At 31.7% G+C, this 21466-nt stretch overlaps 1 protein-coding gene across 1 annotated transcript; it reads right to left on the bottom strand.

Annotated features, from left to right (window-relative positions):
* Positions 1-6609: 6609 nt before the first annotated feature.
* On the bottom strand, positions 6610-8399 carry LOC135125598 (odorant receptor 85b-like). Its single transcript, XM_064051235.1, has 6 exons — positions 8313-8399; positions 7691-8261; positions 7069-7168; positions 6930-7019; positions 6726-6881; positions 6610-6679 (listed from the first exon to the last, which is right to left on the bottom strand). Exons 2-6 carry the CDS (start codon positions 8239-8241, stop codon positions 6635-6637), a joined length of 942 nt encoding a protein of 313 aa, XP_063907305.1. The 5' UTR covers positions 8242-8261; positions 8313-8399; the 3' UTR covers positions 6610-6634.
* Between the last annotated feature and the right edge of the window lie 13067 nt (positions 8400-21466).

Raw genomic sequence — 21466 nt, 5'->3', positions numbered from 1 at the left:
CGATACGATGATCAGTTGATTTTTAAACACTTTTCAAAATGTTGTCTTACTTAAACAGAAGTTTTCTTTAAATGTATTAACCTAATTGTACCTACTAAATGGCATAAGTATTTTAATAAACGCTGACGTTTTGTAGATGAAAATTACTTTTTTACTTCCTCTTGTCTTGTTAAAGCTCCTTTACTGTCGTCTGAACTAACTCGGTAAATTAGCCTTTACACGCACCCAGCCTGTAAAGCGTTACCGTGGCAGCTTTACAGGCACCTTGCCTGTAAAACGTTATCATGACAGCACCGGAATCAAACACACATTCGCTGCGTCGGCCTTTTTCTTAATCTCACTAATACTGTGCTAATACTAACGTTAACATCACCTTCAAACTCTTCATCTTCATCGAATTCCACAATTAGCAGAGCTCAGAAACAAAATTAAACTATTTAAATTATTAATCGAATTTACAAATTGACAGTCCCGTTATTTTCAAACAATTCAATTTTCCATAGTTACCGGAGCAAACTATGAAAAATAACTACAATTTCTATGACTGTAATTTCAAGTAAAATTTCTAGAGATGCTAAAGTTGTTCATTTTCAGGATTTTCAGCAAGAGGAAGTAAAACGTTGTACGCGGCTCGCTTGCAACTAGCCTTTACTGGGGCTCACCGGATTACAGGACTCGCTCCTACGTCGCTCGCCCTGCAAACATTCCGGCTCGCCCGTAAAGGCTAATTTACTAAGCTTGCCACGTAAATAACTATTATCAGTTTCAAGTCGGAAAAGTAATTATTAGAGTTCTCATAATGACTAACACTTTACACAAAATTTTTCGTTATACATTTTATTGGCCAAAATCAATACTTCCTGAAGATATTGGAGGCCAGTAGGTCATGTTGATTCGTATCACTATTATTTATTCAATGTGCTTATCGATTACATGCGTTCCATCCCATGCATTCTTTCAAGGAAATTTATTTGTACACAGTCGGTAAGTTAGTCCTCTCGAGACGATAAACATGCAAATTTTCGCCTTTAAATTAATTTCTCCTTTTTGGATATGCGTAATGTGAAATCTTTACTCCATATTGATTACTAAATTAACATAACCAGATTGAATAAATTCATAAAGAAATAGATATGTATAAGTTTATAACAATAGAAAGACGATCAACTGTGATTTAGTTCAACTAGATAAAATAGACGGAAAAACAAAGAGCTGTTTACGAGTACTTTAATTATGACAATTTTTACTCCTCTATTGGCCTTGAATTTAAAGAAGGATGTAACGGATAGGAAATTAAATATATAACATAGAACGAAGCTGTCAATATAACATATTTGATTCATTGAAAATACAAAAATAAATTTAAAATATGCTCGACGGTTATTTCGACAGAACTTCCCTCGCGTTTTAAAATAAAAACTAGTAGTATAAATAACACCCTCGCTGAAAAAATATCCTCTCAGCACTAATAACAAGCCCAACTTGAAGTGTTTATGTTTATTCATTGAAATAATGTCACTAGAAATTAATTTGATTTGAATGAGTTTTTCTCCTCAAAACAGAGGACTAAAATTATTGATTAAGCTAGAATCTCTAAAATTATTTTTAACTATACATAGTAGGATATATCTCCCTTTTCCGTCTATCTGTCTTCTGTATATCGACTTATACAGATGATCTTCCAAACTCATATCATACCTCATTAGCATGACAAATATTTCCAAGCCCCCAAAAAATTGCATTGAATTTAGTTAAAAAGTTCACTAAGGACGCTTCCTTCTGGGTCATTATCTTCATACGAAATACTATCTATTATACGATGCGAAATTATGGACTTACACATATTAACGTACAAGTAAAATGATATTGGTGCTTAATATATTTTAAAAGATGCCTGTTTGTGGGAGAAACTGGACGTAAAAACTGTTATGGTGTACATTAAGTTATGGTAACTTTCAAGGAACAGATCGACTTTAAACATTTAATAATAGATGTCAGTATTTCCGAAACAGAAGTTTCACAAAAAATAATTACCTAGAACTAATTCCAGACATGGAAATCCCACACTTACAATTCTGAACGTTTTGTAAAAACACCGACGGCACGACGGCTACAAATTTAGTCGGGAAACCTTAAATAACTAGTCCACCTCTAGTAACTCTTGTTTTATTTTAAAAAAACACACACATACAATTTTACATATCGTGATGAATAAATGACAGTCTTTTTATTGGGTCTTCGGACATCCACTCAATTATTTATAAGTTTATTCGTTTGTTATAGGATATTGATTTCCATAAACAGTTTTTTTTTAAGCAATTTTTAAAATGTCGCCGAATCTGAATATAGTTCTGAATTTAATTATGTTATACAAAGTAATGGGTATATTAAAACTAGCGGTTAGTGTCTCTAGTAAAACAAAAAGTTTACGAATCAAATATAAATTAGTTTTATATCCCCTTATATCAGATAAGCTTTCAAGCATCGAGTTTAAAAACCGTCTGAATAAACTTTAACTTGTGAAGAGCTTATCAGATTTCTATACCGCCCCCGAGAAAAACGTTAAAAAACACATGTACTTCTAAAAACAATTAGTATAGTTCTCACTGAATTTTTGCTATAAATTTTATTGATCAAAATTAATACTTCATAATGATATGAGAGAACCAGTGGGTCGTGATGATGCGTGTCCCTATTATTTATTAAAGCTGCTAATCGATTACGGCATCACATGCACTCTTCGAAGGAATTTCATCTGTATACGGCCGGTAAGTTATTTATCCCAAGACTATAAAGATACAGGTTTTGGTGCTCATGTAATTAAAAAATGATGTACATTATAGTATGAAATCTTTAGTACTTATAAGGATTTACTTAACACAAATAAAATAGCTGGCGCTTCGAAAGTAATAAAAAAATTAATTCAATAATACAATTTTTGCCTCATTGGTTGATATTAAGCTTGAAATAGCAAATTGAAACAGACAGGAGTTAAAATGGTAATAATTATGTGATACAAATTTTATTTATTACTAGCTGACCCCGTGAACTTCGTTTCACCTACAATTTAATTTTGAATATGCAAAATCGAATGCTTTGAAATCTTGCAGATGTTTCAAACATATGATAAACATAATAAATTTTTATTCATAATATATATACTTATCCCCTCCAAAAAATTGATGACGTCAGCCCAAAATTTTGCCAAATGAATCCTATCTAAAATGTCCAAAATAGGATGAGACTATACTTGTGATTTATCATACAATTCATATTTTTTAGTTTTGCTTATAGGGGGTGTCTCAAAAAAATTAATCACTGAGTCAATTTCTTTTATTGATTGAATCAAGAATTGCAAAACTGAATTTTGAAATATTGCAGACGTTTTGAAGTTACTGTTTGCCATGATAGGTTTTTAATCAAAATATACTTGTTTATCAAGCCCAAAAACTTGATGACCCCATCTCAAGATTTTGTCGAATAAATCCTATCTAAAATGCGCAAGATATCAGCAGTATATTTTCGTAATTTATCATTGCATTCATATTTTTTAGATTTTCTTTTAGTGACTCAAAAAAAATTATGGATCAGTCAATTTATTTTAGTGAATAACTGAAGAGTTGCAGAAATGAATACTTTGAGATCTTGAAGACGTTTTAAAGATATTGTAAGCATGGTATATTGTTAAGAATATTTATTTATTCCCCCCAAAAAATTGATGGAACCGCTCACTCGATTTTCGCAGACCAATTTAAAAAAAAGTAGACTACAATTTAAATAAACTTTCATAAGAAAAAATGTTTTTTTCTCGTCTTGAAATGACCGACATTGAAGCATTTCCTAGACGTGCTTTCGGTTTAATTATGACATGTTTATCCTTATCATATTTAAACAGTATAAATGCTTCAGTTGTAAAAGCCTCTCTTGCTCCACGTTGGCCACCAACGAGCGAATTTCACGAATTTTGGGCAACTTTGCTGACTCGAAGTATTTGAATTTTTTTGGCCTGGATCGTTGATGCTCAGCAAGAACCACGAGAAGGTCTGAAGCAGGTCTTGTCTGGAAAGGAGAGGGCTAGGATTTGCTAATAAGGGATGGAACATTATACAGTACTTTATAGATGTTGGATGCCGCACTTTATAAATTTCGAAATAGTCCTTTAAAAATTGTGGACATGGTATTTTATGAATTATGAACGCAGTACTTTGCATATTCTAATGGCATATTTTTTAAATAACATGAAAGAAAATTCGGGCATTTTTGGAAAAATGTCCGTCGTGTTCACAACACTAATGTGAAACATTTTCAATAATATTTATTAACAATAAATTAAAAAATCGCAAAAACGTGTTACTTTTCCGTCAAAACGACACGCCAAAGTTGTCGCCATCAGATGGATATCAAAACTGAACACCAAGGACCGAAATTGTGACCTTTGTTCAGGTAGCTCACGTGACAGTGACGTCATCGTACGTCACGATGAGATTGCGGAAATTATTTTTCATTTTTTGACCGGAAAATTGCAACTTTTCGGTGTTAATTTAACAATGTTTGAACAAATTGAATTCTTTTTAATAACTTGATGTTTGTAGGAAAATGGTTTTCGGTTTAATTATTTCATAATAATACTTATCACATTTAAACAGTATAAATAATGTTAATTATGTTTAAATATTATTTATTTCTCGGAAAAGCTATCCGCTTTGACTGGTACTTTGCCTGTTTTTGAGCCTTTTAAGGAAAATATCCACTTTCCTTCCTGTTCACAGCACTAACCCAAAACATTTTCACAAATATTTATTAACAGTAAATTAAAAATTCGCGAACACGTAGTATTTTTAAGCCGAAATAGAACTCTGAATACTCCGATGTTGCTGCAACCAGACCGAAATCAAAACCATTAGCGTAAAGCATCCTGATCGTGCTCTAGTGGTTACGAGTCAGGAATGCGGACCGACATCGCGTGTTCGATTCTTGGCCGTTTTTTTTTTCGTTTTTTTCTCTTTTCCTCTGGCATTGTATATTATTTATGTTTATGACGTCATAACAGTTTTTTTATTGATGTTGTTACCCCACTTTCCCGAAAAGGTGAGAATACGCCCCTCTTGATTTAATAATGTAAAACCTTCTCAGGAGCGCCAAATGCCTTTTTTTTGTGAAAGCTTTTCGGGGGTTCCAACTGTCTTTTTACTTCCCGAGCGTAAGCTAAGGAAGTATAGTAACTGAGTCCATCGACCGAATTGCCACTTTCAGGTTTTCTCGATGTATTATAACCTCTAGAATAGGAAAAAGTGGTCTACCGCTTCCGTCTGTCTGTCTGCTTCGTGTCTGTATCCATTTTTATTATCAAGTAATTTCCGAAACTAACTCCGAGTATTGTCATATTTTTTTGTATATTAGGAATGTCATGTAGATGGTCAAATACTAAATAAAATTTGGATAATCATCCCCACCACCAATGGGATGACGTCGTTCCCAAAATTTATAATAAAAAGTTTTTTAAATTTGTTTAAATAAGATACTCTTGCACTTGTGGTATGTGAATCCGTGTTGAATTTTCACTCTAGCCATTCAAAATTTTTGGAAAAAATTTAAAACTGAATGACAATATAACTTTGTAACTGCAATACCGTTTGCTCTGAAATCTTGCAAATATTTTAAGGTTATCGTAAGCATGGTAAATCGTTAAGCCAAATTTATTCGTTTATCTCCTCCAAAAAAATTATTGACGTCATCTCAAAATTTTGCTGAATAACTCCTGTCCAAAATATTCAAAATATGATAAGTCTATTCTTGTAATTTATCATTGCATTAAAAGTTTTTAAATTGATCCAGAAAAATTAATGAAAGAGTTAATATATTTTATTGATTAAATCAGGAACGGCTCACTCCATTTTCCCTAAAATTTGGGAATACAATACTGTTATCCTTAGTATTACACTGCACCTATCCAAAGTGATGTACGTGTTTTTTCAAAAATGTTGATGACGTCATCACAAAATTTTGTTAAGGGAAAATTCATTTGGAACGCACGCCCAGCAGACTTTTGTCATAAAAAAATTAAATTCACATAATCAAGTTTTATTATTTTTCGAAAATGCTGGATATGTTTCATTGTCCTTAAAGAGGGGGGGAAGTTCTGCCGAAATAACTTTCGACCAATTTTTTAAATTAACCATTCTTACTATTATATGAATGAAACGAAAAAGTTGTGGTAGAACTAAGCAGGTACAGTCGTCTTAGTGGACATATTTACAGCAGGGACTAAAGGATAAACCATCCTAAGCGCTAACAAAACCTTTATCCGCAGTCAGTTAAAGTATTTTTGGTTTCAATAATTTATTAACAAGAAGCTGTCAATATGCTTGTAAAATAGATGATGATACCTTTGCAAAGAATCGATTATAGTGCAGGAAGCGCATGTGTATTTTTAATTAAGTATTATTCCAAAATACTACCTACTATTGCCTAAATTTTCTTTTAGAAGGAAGAGAAAGACCTTGAAGTTTATGGTTTTAATACTACAGAAAGCTAGGGAAAACTTTTATAAAGAATATTTTTTTCGTACTTAAACTAACTAACTGAATCCTCAACAGTTGTGTATATTCGTACTGACGAATTGTAGCTGGCTATTTTATTTTGTTAATAAACAAAGCATTGAATACGACATTTTGACCACCTGCAAAAACTATAATTACATATGTATCGACTATTCCAAATTTTACCGAAACAAATAGAGGAAAACAAAGAACATTAAAAGGGCCAGCAGTGAGATAGAAAATTTTTTGAGATCTTGCCAATACAAACAAAACTTCACGTTGCAGTTTAATATCCACTTCATACCATTTTGAAAACCATATAGCTGTAGGAATAGATTCACTCTAAAAGAAACAGCTGTTATAAAAATTTTATAAAAGCTTGTAACTTACGGCATTAATTAACTGTTGCCCCGAAAAGCAGGCAAACACTAGAGTAAAAATCCAGCCGGAAAAATGTATTATAGCACATAGATAATCACCCTAAAATATTAAGAATGTTTTGTTGCAAAATACTTGTACTTTCGTATACTTCAGTAAACTGTTTTCCTATGCAAGCGCAAATTATTGCAGTAATAGTGATATGAGTCAACATTCCATTCGAAAAGCATTCATCCAGTGATTTAGCCAAACTAAAAAAAATGTTTTATTGCAGAAGTATGCCGGATGGCAAACTAATTTTGATACATAAGCATTTTAGACGTGAATTAAAAAACAATTATTAACATATTCTCTCAGTTCATTCTTATACAAGAAACTCGTGAAAAAAAATGTAAGTGACCTTTAAAAGCGGTCTTGCGAAAGTAATACTATAAAAAATTATAAAATAACTATAATTATAACTGAGAAGAAGCTATGTAATAATACATAATTATTTATTTATATGACCTGGGAATTATAAAATTATAGTTTCAAACAAAACAAAATACTCTTTTCAAAAGAATGATAATTTTGACTTTAAACAATGATATTTTAGAGTTTTATTTTTTCGTATCTACGAACTGACTAGAGGTTGACTTAAAAACATTTCTTAATTCCCTATAAATTTTTCCTACTGTTAACTAGATTGTAAAGAAATACTCGTTCAATTTAATTTGTAAAATCGTTGTGTATCAAAATCAGTTTACCAGGTGACGTATTTTGTAAAATCTCACTTCAGTATATCTGTTTGATACAAAATACATTTAGATAGTCTAGAGCGAGAAAAATTATAATCCACGTTGTCAAAACATTCATGCAACATCTGATTTAAATGTTCAATCCTTAAAATCAAATGTTCTGTAATTTCGAAAGCATGATACGTTAGTAACATGTTGGGTTTCATTAACAACTGCATGGAGAGAAATACGTGTACATGAAACGAATAATAAACAACAATATTCTGTGTACTAAAAGGAGTCCACAATTGTGCCATATATCCACAATTTTCTCTAAGACCTTGGTTTTTATTCCTTTCCTCACACTCTTCTCTTTGATTAAATTTCAGTGCAATGTACTGCGTCAAGCCAACTGTGAGATAAATAAAAACAACTTTAGATAGAAAATTCAATTTTTTTTCCTTTTGATCAAAATTAGTTGGTTTTCCAAAACTTTGAAAATTTGACATTGCTTTTAAAAGATTTGCTAATTTTGGTTGATTTTTCACGTAAATAAATGTCATGTAGTATATTCCTGTAATCGATGCCACAAGAGTGACATCTTCCATCACCGGCACTTCCAAATTTTCTAAAAAATGTCCAGATATTAAGAAAAATTGCACTGTGTATCCAGTAGTACTTATAGTTGTGGTTATTAAATGTATTAGTATAGATAAAGATGTAATAGAAGTTACAAAAATGTAAACCCCAACCTGGAGTGTATAATAATTTCCTGACTTGAGTTCTTCGTCAGGATAGGGCCATAGTAAAATATATCTCAAGTATCTTCTTGTTGATCTACATATTATAATTTTATTATTAACGTCATCCATGTTGATAACCTAAAAGAATAATTTATACTTGCCTCACATGTAGCAGAAATAATGAACTTATTTAAAATTTACATTAATTTGAGTTATAGTTGCCTAATATCATAATACACCACCCAGTCAAAAATAATCACATATTCATATAATAGTGTATTCACATAATATTTATAACGAACGTCTCATCACAGTGAATACAGTTTGGTTCTCAGGCAAAATAAAATTTTTGGCAACAATTTTGTATCACGTGTTTTAGTAGAAAGTTTTGTCATTTTCTGAACTAACTTTTTAGTTTTAATTTTTCTCATATTAATTGTACAAATTTTGGCACGCGTGTTACTAGTAAATGCTAGTTATTAGTTGTGCGATAAAGATATTTGCTTTGGTGACATCAAAACAAAACATATGCTATGGAAATAAAGAAGCATTTGTTTAACAAAATTTTTAGAAACTTACCTGAAAAAGTTCAGCGTGTAGTCTGCGATTGTGTTCACCGAAGGCGTTTATCAACCGTTTTTATGTTAAAAATAATTGTTGAAACAAAAGTTGCAAATGCTGGTTACTAAGAGTTTTGTTACAGAATAATTTCATAAAAGTCCTTTTGTGACTTTTGTATGAATGATTATTTTACTGTTCGTATATTTCAATTGTAGGATGTAATATGTCTCTCGATTTCTAGCTAACGATAAACACATACCTACTTGCTTTACAATTATTACGTTACCGTTATTAGTTTATTCCCGTAATTTAAAAGGAAATTATCGACTGTGGGCTTGCTTTATTATTATGGAAATTACACGTAAATTTAAAATATTACTTATTTTAGAGTAACAAATGGAAAAAATGGAGTATACATCGGAAATTACATAATATTGTATATAGATACCCCAACAGCAAACGTAATAACAGTACTAAAGTTACTGAATTCGATAAAACTACGTACGTAGTGTGAAATAAAAGCAAGTAAATAGTGTGGTGAACATTTTATGAAGGAAAAAACAGAGTCTGAAAACATAGCAAATGCCATCTAATGAAGTGATGTAGGTAATTAAAACTATAAGGTGAGTGATATGAATAGATTAAAGTAAATTTGTTAAGTTTGTTAAGATAGTAGATGTATTTGTGACAATCCTTATATACTCGTAGTTATTAAATAAAAATTAGGACGGGTTATTATTAAACGACACATAAAGCAGGATATTGTGCTACATGTACCGAGGGACTTCCTTGATACACATTTATGACAACGTTGCCAATACATTGGTGGGAAAATATACAGAGTGAGTATTATAACTGACCAAATTTCAATGCAACACAAAATACATATCTCATATGTAACTCTGGATTCTGGATTCTGGATTCTTAATTTATGGGGGCTGACCGTAGCTAGCCGGCACTTAGGCCTCGCCTTTGGGCCCATTGTACCTTCCCCAAGTCCATATCAGGGTGTTTTCCCGCTCCTCTACTCATCAAGCCACCCAACTGCTTGAATGTACTTGAGTAATGCAGAGGATGGAAACTCCCTGATTTTTGCCATACTAGGCCAGGTGTCCCCTAGTATGGATTCCCTGTAGGAGGCTAGGGCTGGACACTCACGAAGAATGTGCTCAGCTGTTTCCTCTTCTTCATTGCATCCACGACAGATTGGATCTGTTACCACCCCTATCGTATGTAGATGTTTGTTAAACTGGTAATGTCTCGTAAGGAATCCTACCAATTGTTGTTAAAACAATTTTGATTTTTTTCCTGAAATTTGGATGCCCTAGTAAAAACTCAACATGGATTCATAAACTGCACGCGTAGGAGTATATTTTATAAAATTTGAAACCCATAGTAAATACATATAATGGGTATATAAAATTTGGCAAAAATCGTTGTAAAAAAGTATTAAAGTAAGTGACTCGATTAAAATATTTCGTTTGCTCATGCTCGGAAAGTAAAAAATATATTTGTGCATTTGTTATTTCAGAATGTGGAGAGTACTCTCGTTATGTGCATGAGTCACCAGATGCCTTACAACTAATTATTGCAGGTGGTGTGGCAGCTGAGCGAAAAGAATTTCCACACATGGTGAGAAAATTTCAACAAAAAATTAATACACTTTTGAACTAAGTATAAACTAAGTTTCATATAAGATACTGTTACTCTGATCGATGATTAAAATCGGCATGGGTAAACTCAACAATTTATAATATTATACACGACTAATTGTAATGACACAACGATTATGTACAGAATAATTCCGACTGGAATGGATTTGACTAGACTCTACTTCTTCCATTACCTGGACTACACTAACTGCTCTCGACGGTGGTTCCCATTTAAACAGCCGCGCGGTCCTTCTCGAGAGGTCTCCCTCACCGCTTCTAGGTTTGTTCTGGAACACTCATCGCGACTTCCCGTTCCAGGCTTTTCTTTAGCGAACGCCGTTCGGCGCCGATGAGTCACCCATAATCACCGCACATACTAGAAAACCCATAGGCGTCGTACTATTATTATTTTGTTAAAAAGAACGATATTTCCAAGTGATAAACAGCAATGTTTCTAAAAAGTATGCCCTAAAAATTATATACACCCTTCTATAAAACTTGATTATTTCTACTCATAGTTTACATATTAACTTACCAACCTCTAATTCGTAGGCAGAGAAGCGTTTGATGTCAACGCAATAATTAATTTAAACCTAAAGCCATGTAAACAGTATGTCTTATAAAAGAAATTGTTAATTGAAAGTTTAGAATCACGAATACACGTTTTTTGAAATCACTTATAATTTTTATTGTGATCGATTATTTTTTTTTTGTGATAGGCCGCAGCTAGATACGAACCAACTCCTGGAGATTTACAATGGCTCTGTGGTGGAACGATTTTAAGCAACAAGTTTATCTTAACAGCTGCACAACAGTTTGACTGATATAAATGCGTAAGTATGCTGTGAAATTGTTTGTGTTATTCATTCATCGTCAGTGATAAAAATGTGAAATCTTAAAAAAATGTAATTTCAATTCTACATATTTTTACCGAAAGTATGAGTACAGCTAAATATTTCCAGAACGATTTATCAGCACTCATTGAAATTTGGTACACAAGTAAAAGTATTGTAGAGGACCTTAACTCCTCCACAATCGGATGTAATCATACCGTATTTTTTTCACTTTGTGCCTTTTTAATCAAAACTATGAAATTTCGAAATCTAGGGTATTTTGCGAGATTTGGCAAGAATTAGAGAATGCAAGAAGGACGGCAATGAAAAAATTTCATTTGAAATGTCATATTATTTGTAAAAATAAATTCCGAAGAAGTTTTTCACTCTACGCCTTCAGAAATACGGGCTTTGGCCACTAATACAGGATGTTTTAGTCAAGCCATTCATTCGTTTCTCGGACTGTGACATCTGTGCATTCTGAGGGACGTAAACATTTTCGGGGGGCAAAGCAAACACAGAAAGATTCAACTTAGTTCGGGTACCGTCGTCCAACTCCGTATCTTGACGTATTTCCAGCAGAGTGAAGGAACGCCGCCAGGCCGCCAAAGATATCAATTTCATGTTTCACACTGGTGGAGGTAGATTTTACCACTTCAAGGCTCAAGGTTACGAATAAGTCAGGGGAACATCGTGTCGAGTTGTCGACAACAAAATTTAATTTTGCGTCCGAAAATATGGTGTACATTTTAAATTTATTTTTGTCCGAAATTATGGTATACATTTGTAACTTTATTTAATAACACTATTATAAAGACAATACATTTCAATGTATATGCAATGGGACTTTATTTAGAGCATCTGGGGAACATAGCAATCTCATTGGTAACCTTACTTATTATAATAAATAATTTATTTAATTTAATTATTCTTGTGTCGATTTATTTTGTTGTTATTATAGTAATTTTCTTGGTCACTTTTTTAACAGAAACGAACGTAGATCTCAGTCCACTATTTATATGATGTTCCATTATTATACAAGTTGCAAACAAAATTACTTGATTATAGTTTGCTGGTCATCACTGGTTAATTATAATAATTTTGTAAAATGTATACCATATTTTCGGACAGAGGGAATACAATTTAATAAGTTAAAATTTAACATAATACATAATAATAATTTAACATAAAAAAATATATTAAATGAAAAATATTCTTTAAAAGGTTCAACTTATACGAACAAAATACCAAAACGTCAAAGTGTAAATGAACAGTAACAAAAAAAAATAACTACCATCTACACCGACCGGCAAAAAAATTGCAAAATTTCACAAAACCACTTTAAAAATTATTAATTTAACTAGTGATCGTTATTTTATTAAAGTACCATTCACTATTGATACATGTTGTAATTAATTAGCAAAAAAAGAAGATATATAAACGCAGAAGTAAATTAAATTTAACAAAATAACAAAACAGACCAAGTACGATATTTTCTTAAATAAAACAATAAAGGAGGCTGTTGCTGTGAACAGTATTTTTCATCATTTGATTATAAGTTTGGCAGTTAATAAACGTTTTCACGCGAAAACAATGCCGTTAACTCTTACACACGTCTCTCAAATTGTCGCTGTTTCTGTTTTGTTAAACTTAATTTAATTCTGCGTTTATTTGTCTTCTTTTTTTGCTAATTTGTACATCATTTGTTAATAGTGAATGGTTCTTTAATAAAATAACGATCACTAGTTAAATTAATAATTTTTAAAGTTTGATTTTGCGAAATTTTTCAGGGTGGCTGGTTTTTTTGCCGGTCAGCGTATATATATAGTAAGATGATTCACGTCCCACTACTCGGAAAATTTAAAAATAATTCGTCCCTGCAGAACAGTACAACATATCCAACTTCTTCGGAAAATTCTAAAACTTGATTTTGCAACTATTATTACTTTTATACGATAATGTTTATGTTTCAAGTCAATGTTTCCATCACAAAGATTTCTGTTGACGTCATCAACATTTTTGGAAGGACACTTAGTATATCAGTGTGGATGGGTGCAGTGTAATACTAATAATAACAATACTACAATAAAACAATAATAAATAATTGGAGATTATCTGTCTAATAAAAATCAACACAGATGGCGGACAGACGTCAACATACTTAAACGGGAAACCTATTTCTTCGTACTCTAGGAATCATAAAACGTCATGAAAACATGAAAGTAGCCATTTGTCTCATGGACCTTATTACAATATTTCCTTAGCTTATGCTTGGGAAGGAACAATGTGAGATAATAATCTGGCACCAACAAAAGCAATCAAAAGAATAATCCGGCTAGTATTGGACATACAGCCGTCTCACTCATTCCGTATTCTATGTAGGAGATAAAAAGAAAGGCAGCCTGCTTCGACAGTGCCTACAAGTGAACAATTTTTGTTGACGTTGTTTCTTTATTCTCTTAGGGGTAATTTTCTTTTGTAACTAAAATATGTTAATTCAAGTAATATACTGCATAATTCACATAAAAATTCCTCAGTTTTGGGTCCATTTTTGTGTCCCAGAATTCTGTGTCTTTTAAAATACTTTCAGTATGAATATCCTCGGGCCTCCAAACGGCAAAAATACAACAGCTTTTTTTGTTACTGCTAACTGTCCTTGTACTTAACAATAATAAGAATGACCTCTCGAAGAAATATGTCCCCGTTTCCGGCTGTATGTCTGTCCGTCTATCTGCCGTCATGGTAACTTTTTAATCAAAATATAAGTATCTGTTTATCAACTCTAAATAATTTATTACGTCATCTCACAATCTTGGCGGATAAATTCTTTCGAAAATGTGCAAAATATAATCAGACTATACTTGTAGTTTATCATTGCATTCATATTTTTTAGATTTTCTTATACAGGTGCAAATTTTATTTTTATTTCCTGAGCGTAAGCAAAGAAAGTATTGTAATCGAGTCTATCGGGAGGCGACTGGCTATTTTTATGTTTTCTCAACATTTCATGACTCATAGAGTATGAAAAATTAGGTTTCGTCGCTCAGTCTGTGTACCGTCTGTTCAAACTTTTATTATGGAGATAATCTCCAAAACTACCGGACCGATTGTATTTTATACATTTTATACATATGTATGTTAAGAATATCGTGTAGATGGTAAAAAGCTAACCAAAAGTTGCCCAATCTCCCTATCAATGCCATGACATCTCAAAAATGTTTATAACAAAAAATCAAATTTTTTAATTTTTCAAAGAAGCGGGAGTTGTGGCACTGTACATCGGGGGCGAGGGAAGTCCTGTCGAAATAACTTTCGACTAATTTTTTAGATTTGCTTAAACAGGTGACTCAAAAAAAAAATGAATACGTCAATTTATTTTACACTGCACCAATCCAAGTCGATGTACGTGTCCTTGTAAAAATGTTGAAGACGTCATCAGTGATGAATTTCCCAAAAAATTTCCAAAAAAAATGTAAATGGATTTAACTAAATTGGAGAAAACGCCAAATTTATACAGAATTTTCCACTGATTATGATTCTGAGGTTATGTTTACTAGATCTCTTCAAGTACTCGACAAAACTGAGCAAACGGTTTTCAAAAATTTTCCAAAAAAATATTAAAACGGACTCTATTCCAATGAAAAATGCCATTAGTTTGTAGAAATTTCGACGCAAATCAGTAATCAGAAAGATTTTTCCTGTAACTCTTCAAGGAGTCTAAAATAATGCCAATAAACTTTCCAAAAAATTTTACAATAAAAAATATAAATGAATTTAATTAAATTGGAGAAAAAACCAAGTTTATGGAGGATTTTCCACCGCTTATGACTTTGAGATTATTTTTTCTACATGTTTCATATAATCCAAAAATTCGAACAAATAGTTTTCAAAAATTTTATAAAAAATAAAATAAAACGGGCTCTATTCTGTTGAAAAACTCTATTTATTATCTTGTAGAAAATTCTCCACAAATCAGTAATCGGAAACAATTTTTCCTATAACTCTTCAAGGAATCCATAGAAATGGCAGCAAATTTTCCAAAAATTTTTCGAAAAACAAATGGATTTCATTAAATTTTCCGAAAATATGTTAAAATTGACTCCATTTTTCAATCGGAAAAACGCCATTAGTTTGTAGAAAATTCTCCGCAAATCAGAAATCTGGAATCATTTTTCCTGTAACTTTTCAAGAAACCCCAAAAAAGGCAACTAATTTCCCAAAAAATTAAAAAAAATAAATAAATGGATTTAATTAAATTGTAGAAAAAGCCAAATTTATACAGGATTTTCCACTGATTATGATTCTGAGGTTATTTTTACTAGATGTCTTCAAGTACTCGACAAAATGGAACAAACTCATCACAAAATTGTGTAAAGAAAAAATTCAACTCGAAAATGCTTGATATGTTTTATTGTACTTCAGGAGCGAGGGAAGTTCTCTCGAAACAACTTTCGACCAATTTTTTAATATTATTTTTTTCCATTAAAATAGTTGATATATTTACGATGGAAGTATCTATTCCGGCTCCCAAATTGCTGTGTTTCAATTAAATCTAAAGCACTGGAGATATAAGACTATTTCTGGAAAGATTTTTTATGTTGCTGACTTGTACCGCTCCGCCGCGCCGATCATAATGTGACAAAAGTATTTCAAAATACGATCTCGTCGTGAATGTGCTTTGAGTTTTAGAGTGGGAGTAGATGTGAGCCCCCGCTCAGCGTCTTTCCTCACCTGACCAGAGTGAGGGCGAGCAGAAATCGGCTTACATTTTGTCCGGAAACATGCGCTCTGTTTTTTCGTCTTATAGCAACATTTTCTAATTTACAACATCGCAATTTTATATAGACAGTTACGAAACATTGATCTTGCTGCCTCCATTTGAATTTTTCGAAGGCGTCACTTAATTGCCGAGTTACAAACGCTTCTTTTAAGCCAATTTTATGTGATTTTGTGAATTTTTATTGCAACAGTTGCTTATCAGATTTAAAAAATTCGAACGGTGGCAAAATGCCACATCCTTTGACAACACTCAGTTAAATTTTCAACTATTTTTAAGCAATAATAAATCAGTGATTCGAAAAATCATAACCCATTGCACGGGCTACTTTCCGTGTGGGTAAAACCTCCTCTTAAGCAAGTTCCTCTCTAGCAAGTTGCGCCAGATTTATGAAAAAAAAAAGCAGGATTTGAAAACTTGTGTAAGGAGAACAACATTTCTACAACCTCTGAAAACGTTTTGTTATATATATATATATATCTTCCAGCTTGCGTTGTCTCTACTCCCAGTTCAGATCATGTATAAGTGTTTTTAAAACGGTGTTCTGAGGGATATGGACCAAAGAAGCCTAAAATTTTTGAAGCGTATGAAATAAATAAATTTCTATCAGACGCTGACGACAAAATTTACCTGACCATGAAAGTAAGTATCTACTAATTTTATTGTAAATTTACAAATTTGTTATTTTTATTCTAAACTATGTGTTAAGTATACATTTATACAATATTATATATATACAGGTATTTTAGGTCATCTTGATAATTGGTAACAGTGGAGCCTGCAGACGTGAGGAGCTCACGAACATCTCTACAGAAGATATTAAATATAACGACGAGTCAATTATGGTATCCATTACCAACACCCAAAATAATTTACCGAGAGAAATCATGTTAACTGAGGGAACATGGATTAACTTCATCAAGAAATACGCTGGCCTTCGTCCTAAAAACAGAACCCACAAACGATTTTTCTTTCAGATATGGAAATGGACGCTGTTTCCGGAGGTCATGTGCCATCCATTTGGGCAACGGTGGTGGAAACTTATTAACCTTAAAACGCCGTGGAGGTTGGAAGTGTCCTAGGATGACGAAGGCTACTTTCAAAAAGAAAATTTGGACTCACTAAGTTGTTCTAGCACTTCTGAACCTAATTCCAGCAACAGGTAACAGCACAATTCAACAAAGCATTATTGTAGCCAACGAGAAAAAACCTGGTGTTGTCATGCATTCCAAAGACACTTCTAATGTCATCGTAGTTTTTTGTTTACAACAATTGTACTTTTTACGGTCGCAGATAAATGTATTGTAATTCTTTATAATAAAAACAATATTTTGACATCTACAGTAATAGTTTTTGAAGTTATGTGGGCGTAAATGTTAATAAATTCAAATATAACCTATCTATGCATGACAGATCGAAACGGCAGACTTACTTTTTCAAATTTTACAAGTGGTAAATCGTCAAGGAAACAAAATTAGGTATTCATCAAGTGAAATATTTCTCGTCGTCTTTTGAACTAAACTTTTGAACTTTTGAATAAAAACTATTTTAAGATGACTGACGAGACTTAAAACAAGGTTTCCAAATAATAGGCCAGTGCCGAATCCTTTGAAAATGGTAAAAAGTGAAAAAAAATTAGAACAGGATGATACCCATTGGAAAAGGAAGAAAATATAACAAAAATATAAAGAAAATAATTTACGGGCGATCTGAGGTCGGGAAGGGGAAGAGGGTGATCATTTAAGGGTAGAAAATGGTTTGTTACGATTTCCGGCAAAACTACAAGTCTTATCGCAAAACGTTAAATGGCAAAGTTGTAGATAATAAAAAGATCTATAACTTACTTTACATGACCTCAAGATTTATGCGAACAATGCAAATAACCGAGTTTTTGGTTTTTTATTTTTATCTCCCACAAAAATTTTTTGTTTTCACGAAATTTGCTATTTAAAAATTAAAAAAAAAAATCTGTGTGCTTTTTGTTCGCTGAAATCTCTACTTTCTGATGGTGTAAAAAAAATTATACATTACTATAGCAAATTTTCGCAGGAAATGCAAAAAAAGGAGACAACTCGAACTCAAAAATTTGGTTTTTAATTATTATGTAAAATTTGGAGCTTTTTATTAAAATGTATAAATTAAAGTGTAAATTTTGAAAAATAGCTCAAAATTTTACATGATTAAAAAAAATTCGAATTCGAGTTTTTTCGTTTTCTTGGATTTTCTGTGAAAATTTGCCATAGTAATGTATACTTTTTTTACACCATCAGAAAGTAGAGATTTCAACGAACAAAAAGCATACCGCTTTTTTAAAAAAGCAAACATTTTGACCTGAGAATTTTTGATTGAAAATTAGGGTGATTTTTCGATATTAAATCAAAATAAGTGGGAAAAATAAATATTTTGAATAAAAAAAATTACAGTGAGTTTAGGACACAAATAGGTAAGAATATTTTCTTCCAATTTAAAATTTAGTATCTATAGTCCCGAGAGGGCAAAAAGTAGTATATATACGACAAGACTAAAGTGTGATGTAATCCCTCAAGTGGTTATTGCACTTTAGTCTCTTGGTATATAATATACTATTATTTCAGTTTCTAGCCGGAAAAGTAATTACTTACTAGAGTTCTCATAATGATTAACACTTTGCACTAAATTTTTCGTTATACATTTTGTTGGCCAAAATCAATAATTCCTCAAGATATTGGAGGCCAGTAGGTCATGTTGATTCGTATCACTATTATTTATTAAAGGTGCTTATCGATTACATGCGTGCCATCCCATGCATTCTTTCAAGGAAATTTATTTGTACATAGCTGGTAAGTTAGTCCTGTAGATATGATAAACATATAAATTTTCGTCTTTAAATTAATATATCTTTTTTGGGTATGCAAAATGTGAAGTCTTTACTCCATATCTATTACTGAATTAACATAGGCAGATTATATAAATTGATAAAGAAATAGATATGTATAAGTGTATAACAATAGACGATCAACTGTGATTTAGTTAAACTAGCTAAAATGGACGAAAACCCAAAGAGCTCTTTACGAGTAGTTTAATTATGACACTTTTTACTCGTTTGTTGGTCTTAAATTTAAAGAAGGATGTAACGGATAGAAAATTAAATATATGACATAGAACCAAGCTATCGATATAATTTGATTCATTGAAAATACAAAAATAAGTTTAAAAATTGCTCGACGGTTATTGGGACAGAACTTCCCTGGCCCTTTAAAGTAAAAACCCTGGCAGTCCCTGCACCAAAAATTTACACTCCCAAGTACCGACAATATAAAATATATTTAAAGCAGAAAACTAACGGGAAAAATATCCTCTTATCACTAATAACAAGCTTAGCTTGAAGTGTTTATGTTTATAGATCGAAAGAATGTCACGTACAAATTAGTTTCATTTGAATGAGTTTTTCTCTTCAAAACAGAGGACTAAAATTATTGATTTAGTTAAAAAGTTCATTAAGGACGCTACCTTCTGGGTCATTATCTACATAAGTACTATTTAATTGATGCGAATTGTGGACATACATATATTAACGTATGATAGATGTCAATATTTCCGGGACAGAAGTTTCACAAAAAATATTTTCCTAGAAATAATTCCAGATATTTTACAATTATGAACGTTTTGTGAAAACACTGACGGCTACAAATTTTGTTGGAAAACCTTAAATAACTAGTCCACTTCTATCGACGTTTGTTTTATTTTAAAAAACACACACATACAATTTTACATATCGTGATGAATAAATGACAGTCTTTTTATTGGAGCTTCGGAAATCCACTCAATTATTTATAGGTTTATTCGTTGGTTATAGGATACTGACTTCCATAAACAGTTGTTTTTTAAACAATTTTTCAAATGTCGCCGAATCTGAACATAGTTCTGTATTTAATTATGTTGTACTAAGAAATGGGAATAATTAAAACTAGCGGTTAGTGTTTCTAGTATACAAAAAGTTTAGGAATCGAATATAAATTAGTTCTAATCAAATTATATCAGGTAAGCTCTCAAACATCGCGATTAAAAACCGTCTCAATAAACTTTAACTTGTGAAGAGCTTGTCAGAATTCCACATCGCCGCCAACAAGAATATTATAAAACACATGTACTTCTAAAAACAATTAGGATAGTTCTCACTGATTTTTTTTTACATTTTATTGATTAAAATTAATACTTCAGAAAGATATGGGAAGACCAGCAGGTTGTGATGACGCGTGTCGCTATTATTTATTAAAGCTGCTAATCGATTACGGGAGTTCATCACATGCATTCTTCGAAGGAATTTCATCTGTACACGGCCGGTAAGTTATTTATCTCAAGACGATGAAAATACAAGTTTTGGTGCTCTTGTAATTAAAAATTATGGACATTATAATACGAAATCATAGTACTTACGGGAAATAGGTTACGCTTCGAAAGTAATAAAAAATTAGTTCAGTAACACAATTTTTGCCTCACTGGTTGGTATTAGGCTCAAAATAGCAAACTGAAACAAGCAGGAGATAAAACGGTAATAATTATGTGATGCAAATTTTAATTATTATTTGCTTTATTTTAATCTTAGGATGTTAGTTAATTATTTGCTGAAACCAGACGTCGCAGGTCTTAGGGTATTTAACAAATAACACTAAAACTACAAAAAAAAATTGTAAAACATTCAGGTTTTACAGGGTGTTTTTCATTTGTAAGGTTTTTTCTTTATGACAATTGATCATGATCTTGATTTATTGAGACTATGCACCAAAAACTGATCTAATAAATATCTTTTAGTTGTTAACATAAAATTAAATGAAAATTTGTATAAAATATTGTGTGCACTAGTAGTTTAAAAGAACAGCAGGGGATAAACTTGAACACCATAATAATAGGACTAATTAAAAAAAAGGTACAATTTAAATACATTTTTGTTACTGAATCTTGAAAAGACCGACATGGAAACATTTCCTAGATGGACTGCCGAATCACAAAATCTTTGCTGTTTGTTACGTATCCACGAGGAATCCTGTTGCAATTTTGGCAATTTTCAATTTTGGGATTTTTCTATATGTAAGTATATCGATTTTTAAATCATTAAATTTTTCCACATTCTATTTTATTTATTTTTTCAAAATTTTGCGATTTTTTAAATCTTACACTTTTTGATTTTTCAATTCCTTGATGTTTTGATTTCTCCTTTTTGGAAATTTTCAATTTTTCGAAAAATTTAAGATTTAAAAGTTGCAATATTTTGAAAAATCGAACAAGTT

The sequence above is a fragment of the Zophobas morio genome, unplaced genomic scaffold (genome assembly GCF_036711695.1).
Source record: "Zophobas morio isolate AGI-343-1 ecotype UQ-CSIRO unplaced genomic scaffold, CSIRO_AGI_Zmor_V1 ptg000009l, whole genome shotgun sequence".
Taxonomy (NCBI): Eukaryota; Metazoa; Arthropoda; class Insecta; order Coleoptera; family Tenebrionidae; genus Zophobas; species Zophobas morio.
The sequence above is the reverse complement of the archived record's forward strand: the minus strand, read 5'-3'. Positions and strand labels throughout refer to the sequence as shown.

Coding starts and splice junctions, on each gene's coding strand:
- LOC135125598 (XM_064051235.1), bottom strand. CDS start 8,241: ATGGAAGATGTCACTCTTGTGGCATCGATTACAGGAATATACTACATG. Junction 7,020..7,068: donor TAGGAAAACAGTTTACTGAA/GTATACGAAAGT, acceptor TTAATATTTTAG/GGTGATTATCTATGTGCTAT. Junction 6,680..6,725: donor GTTTTCCTCTATTTGTTTCG/GTAAAATTTGGA, acceptor TAGTTTTTGCAG/GTGGTCAAAATGTCGTATTC.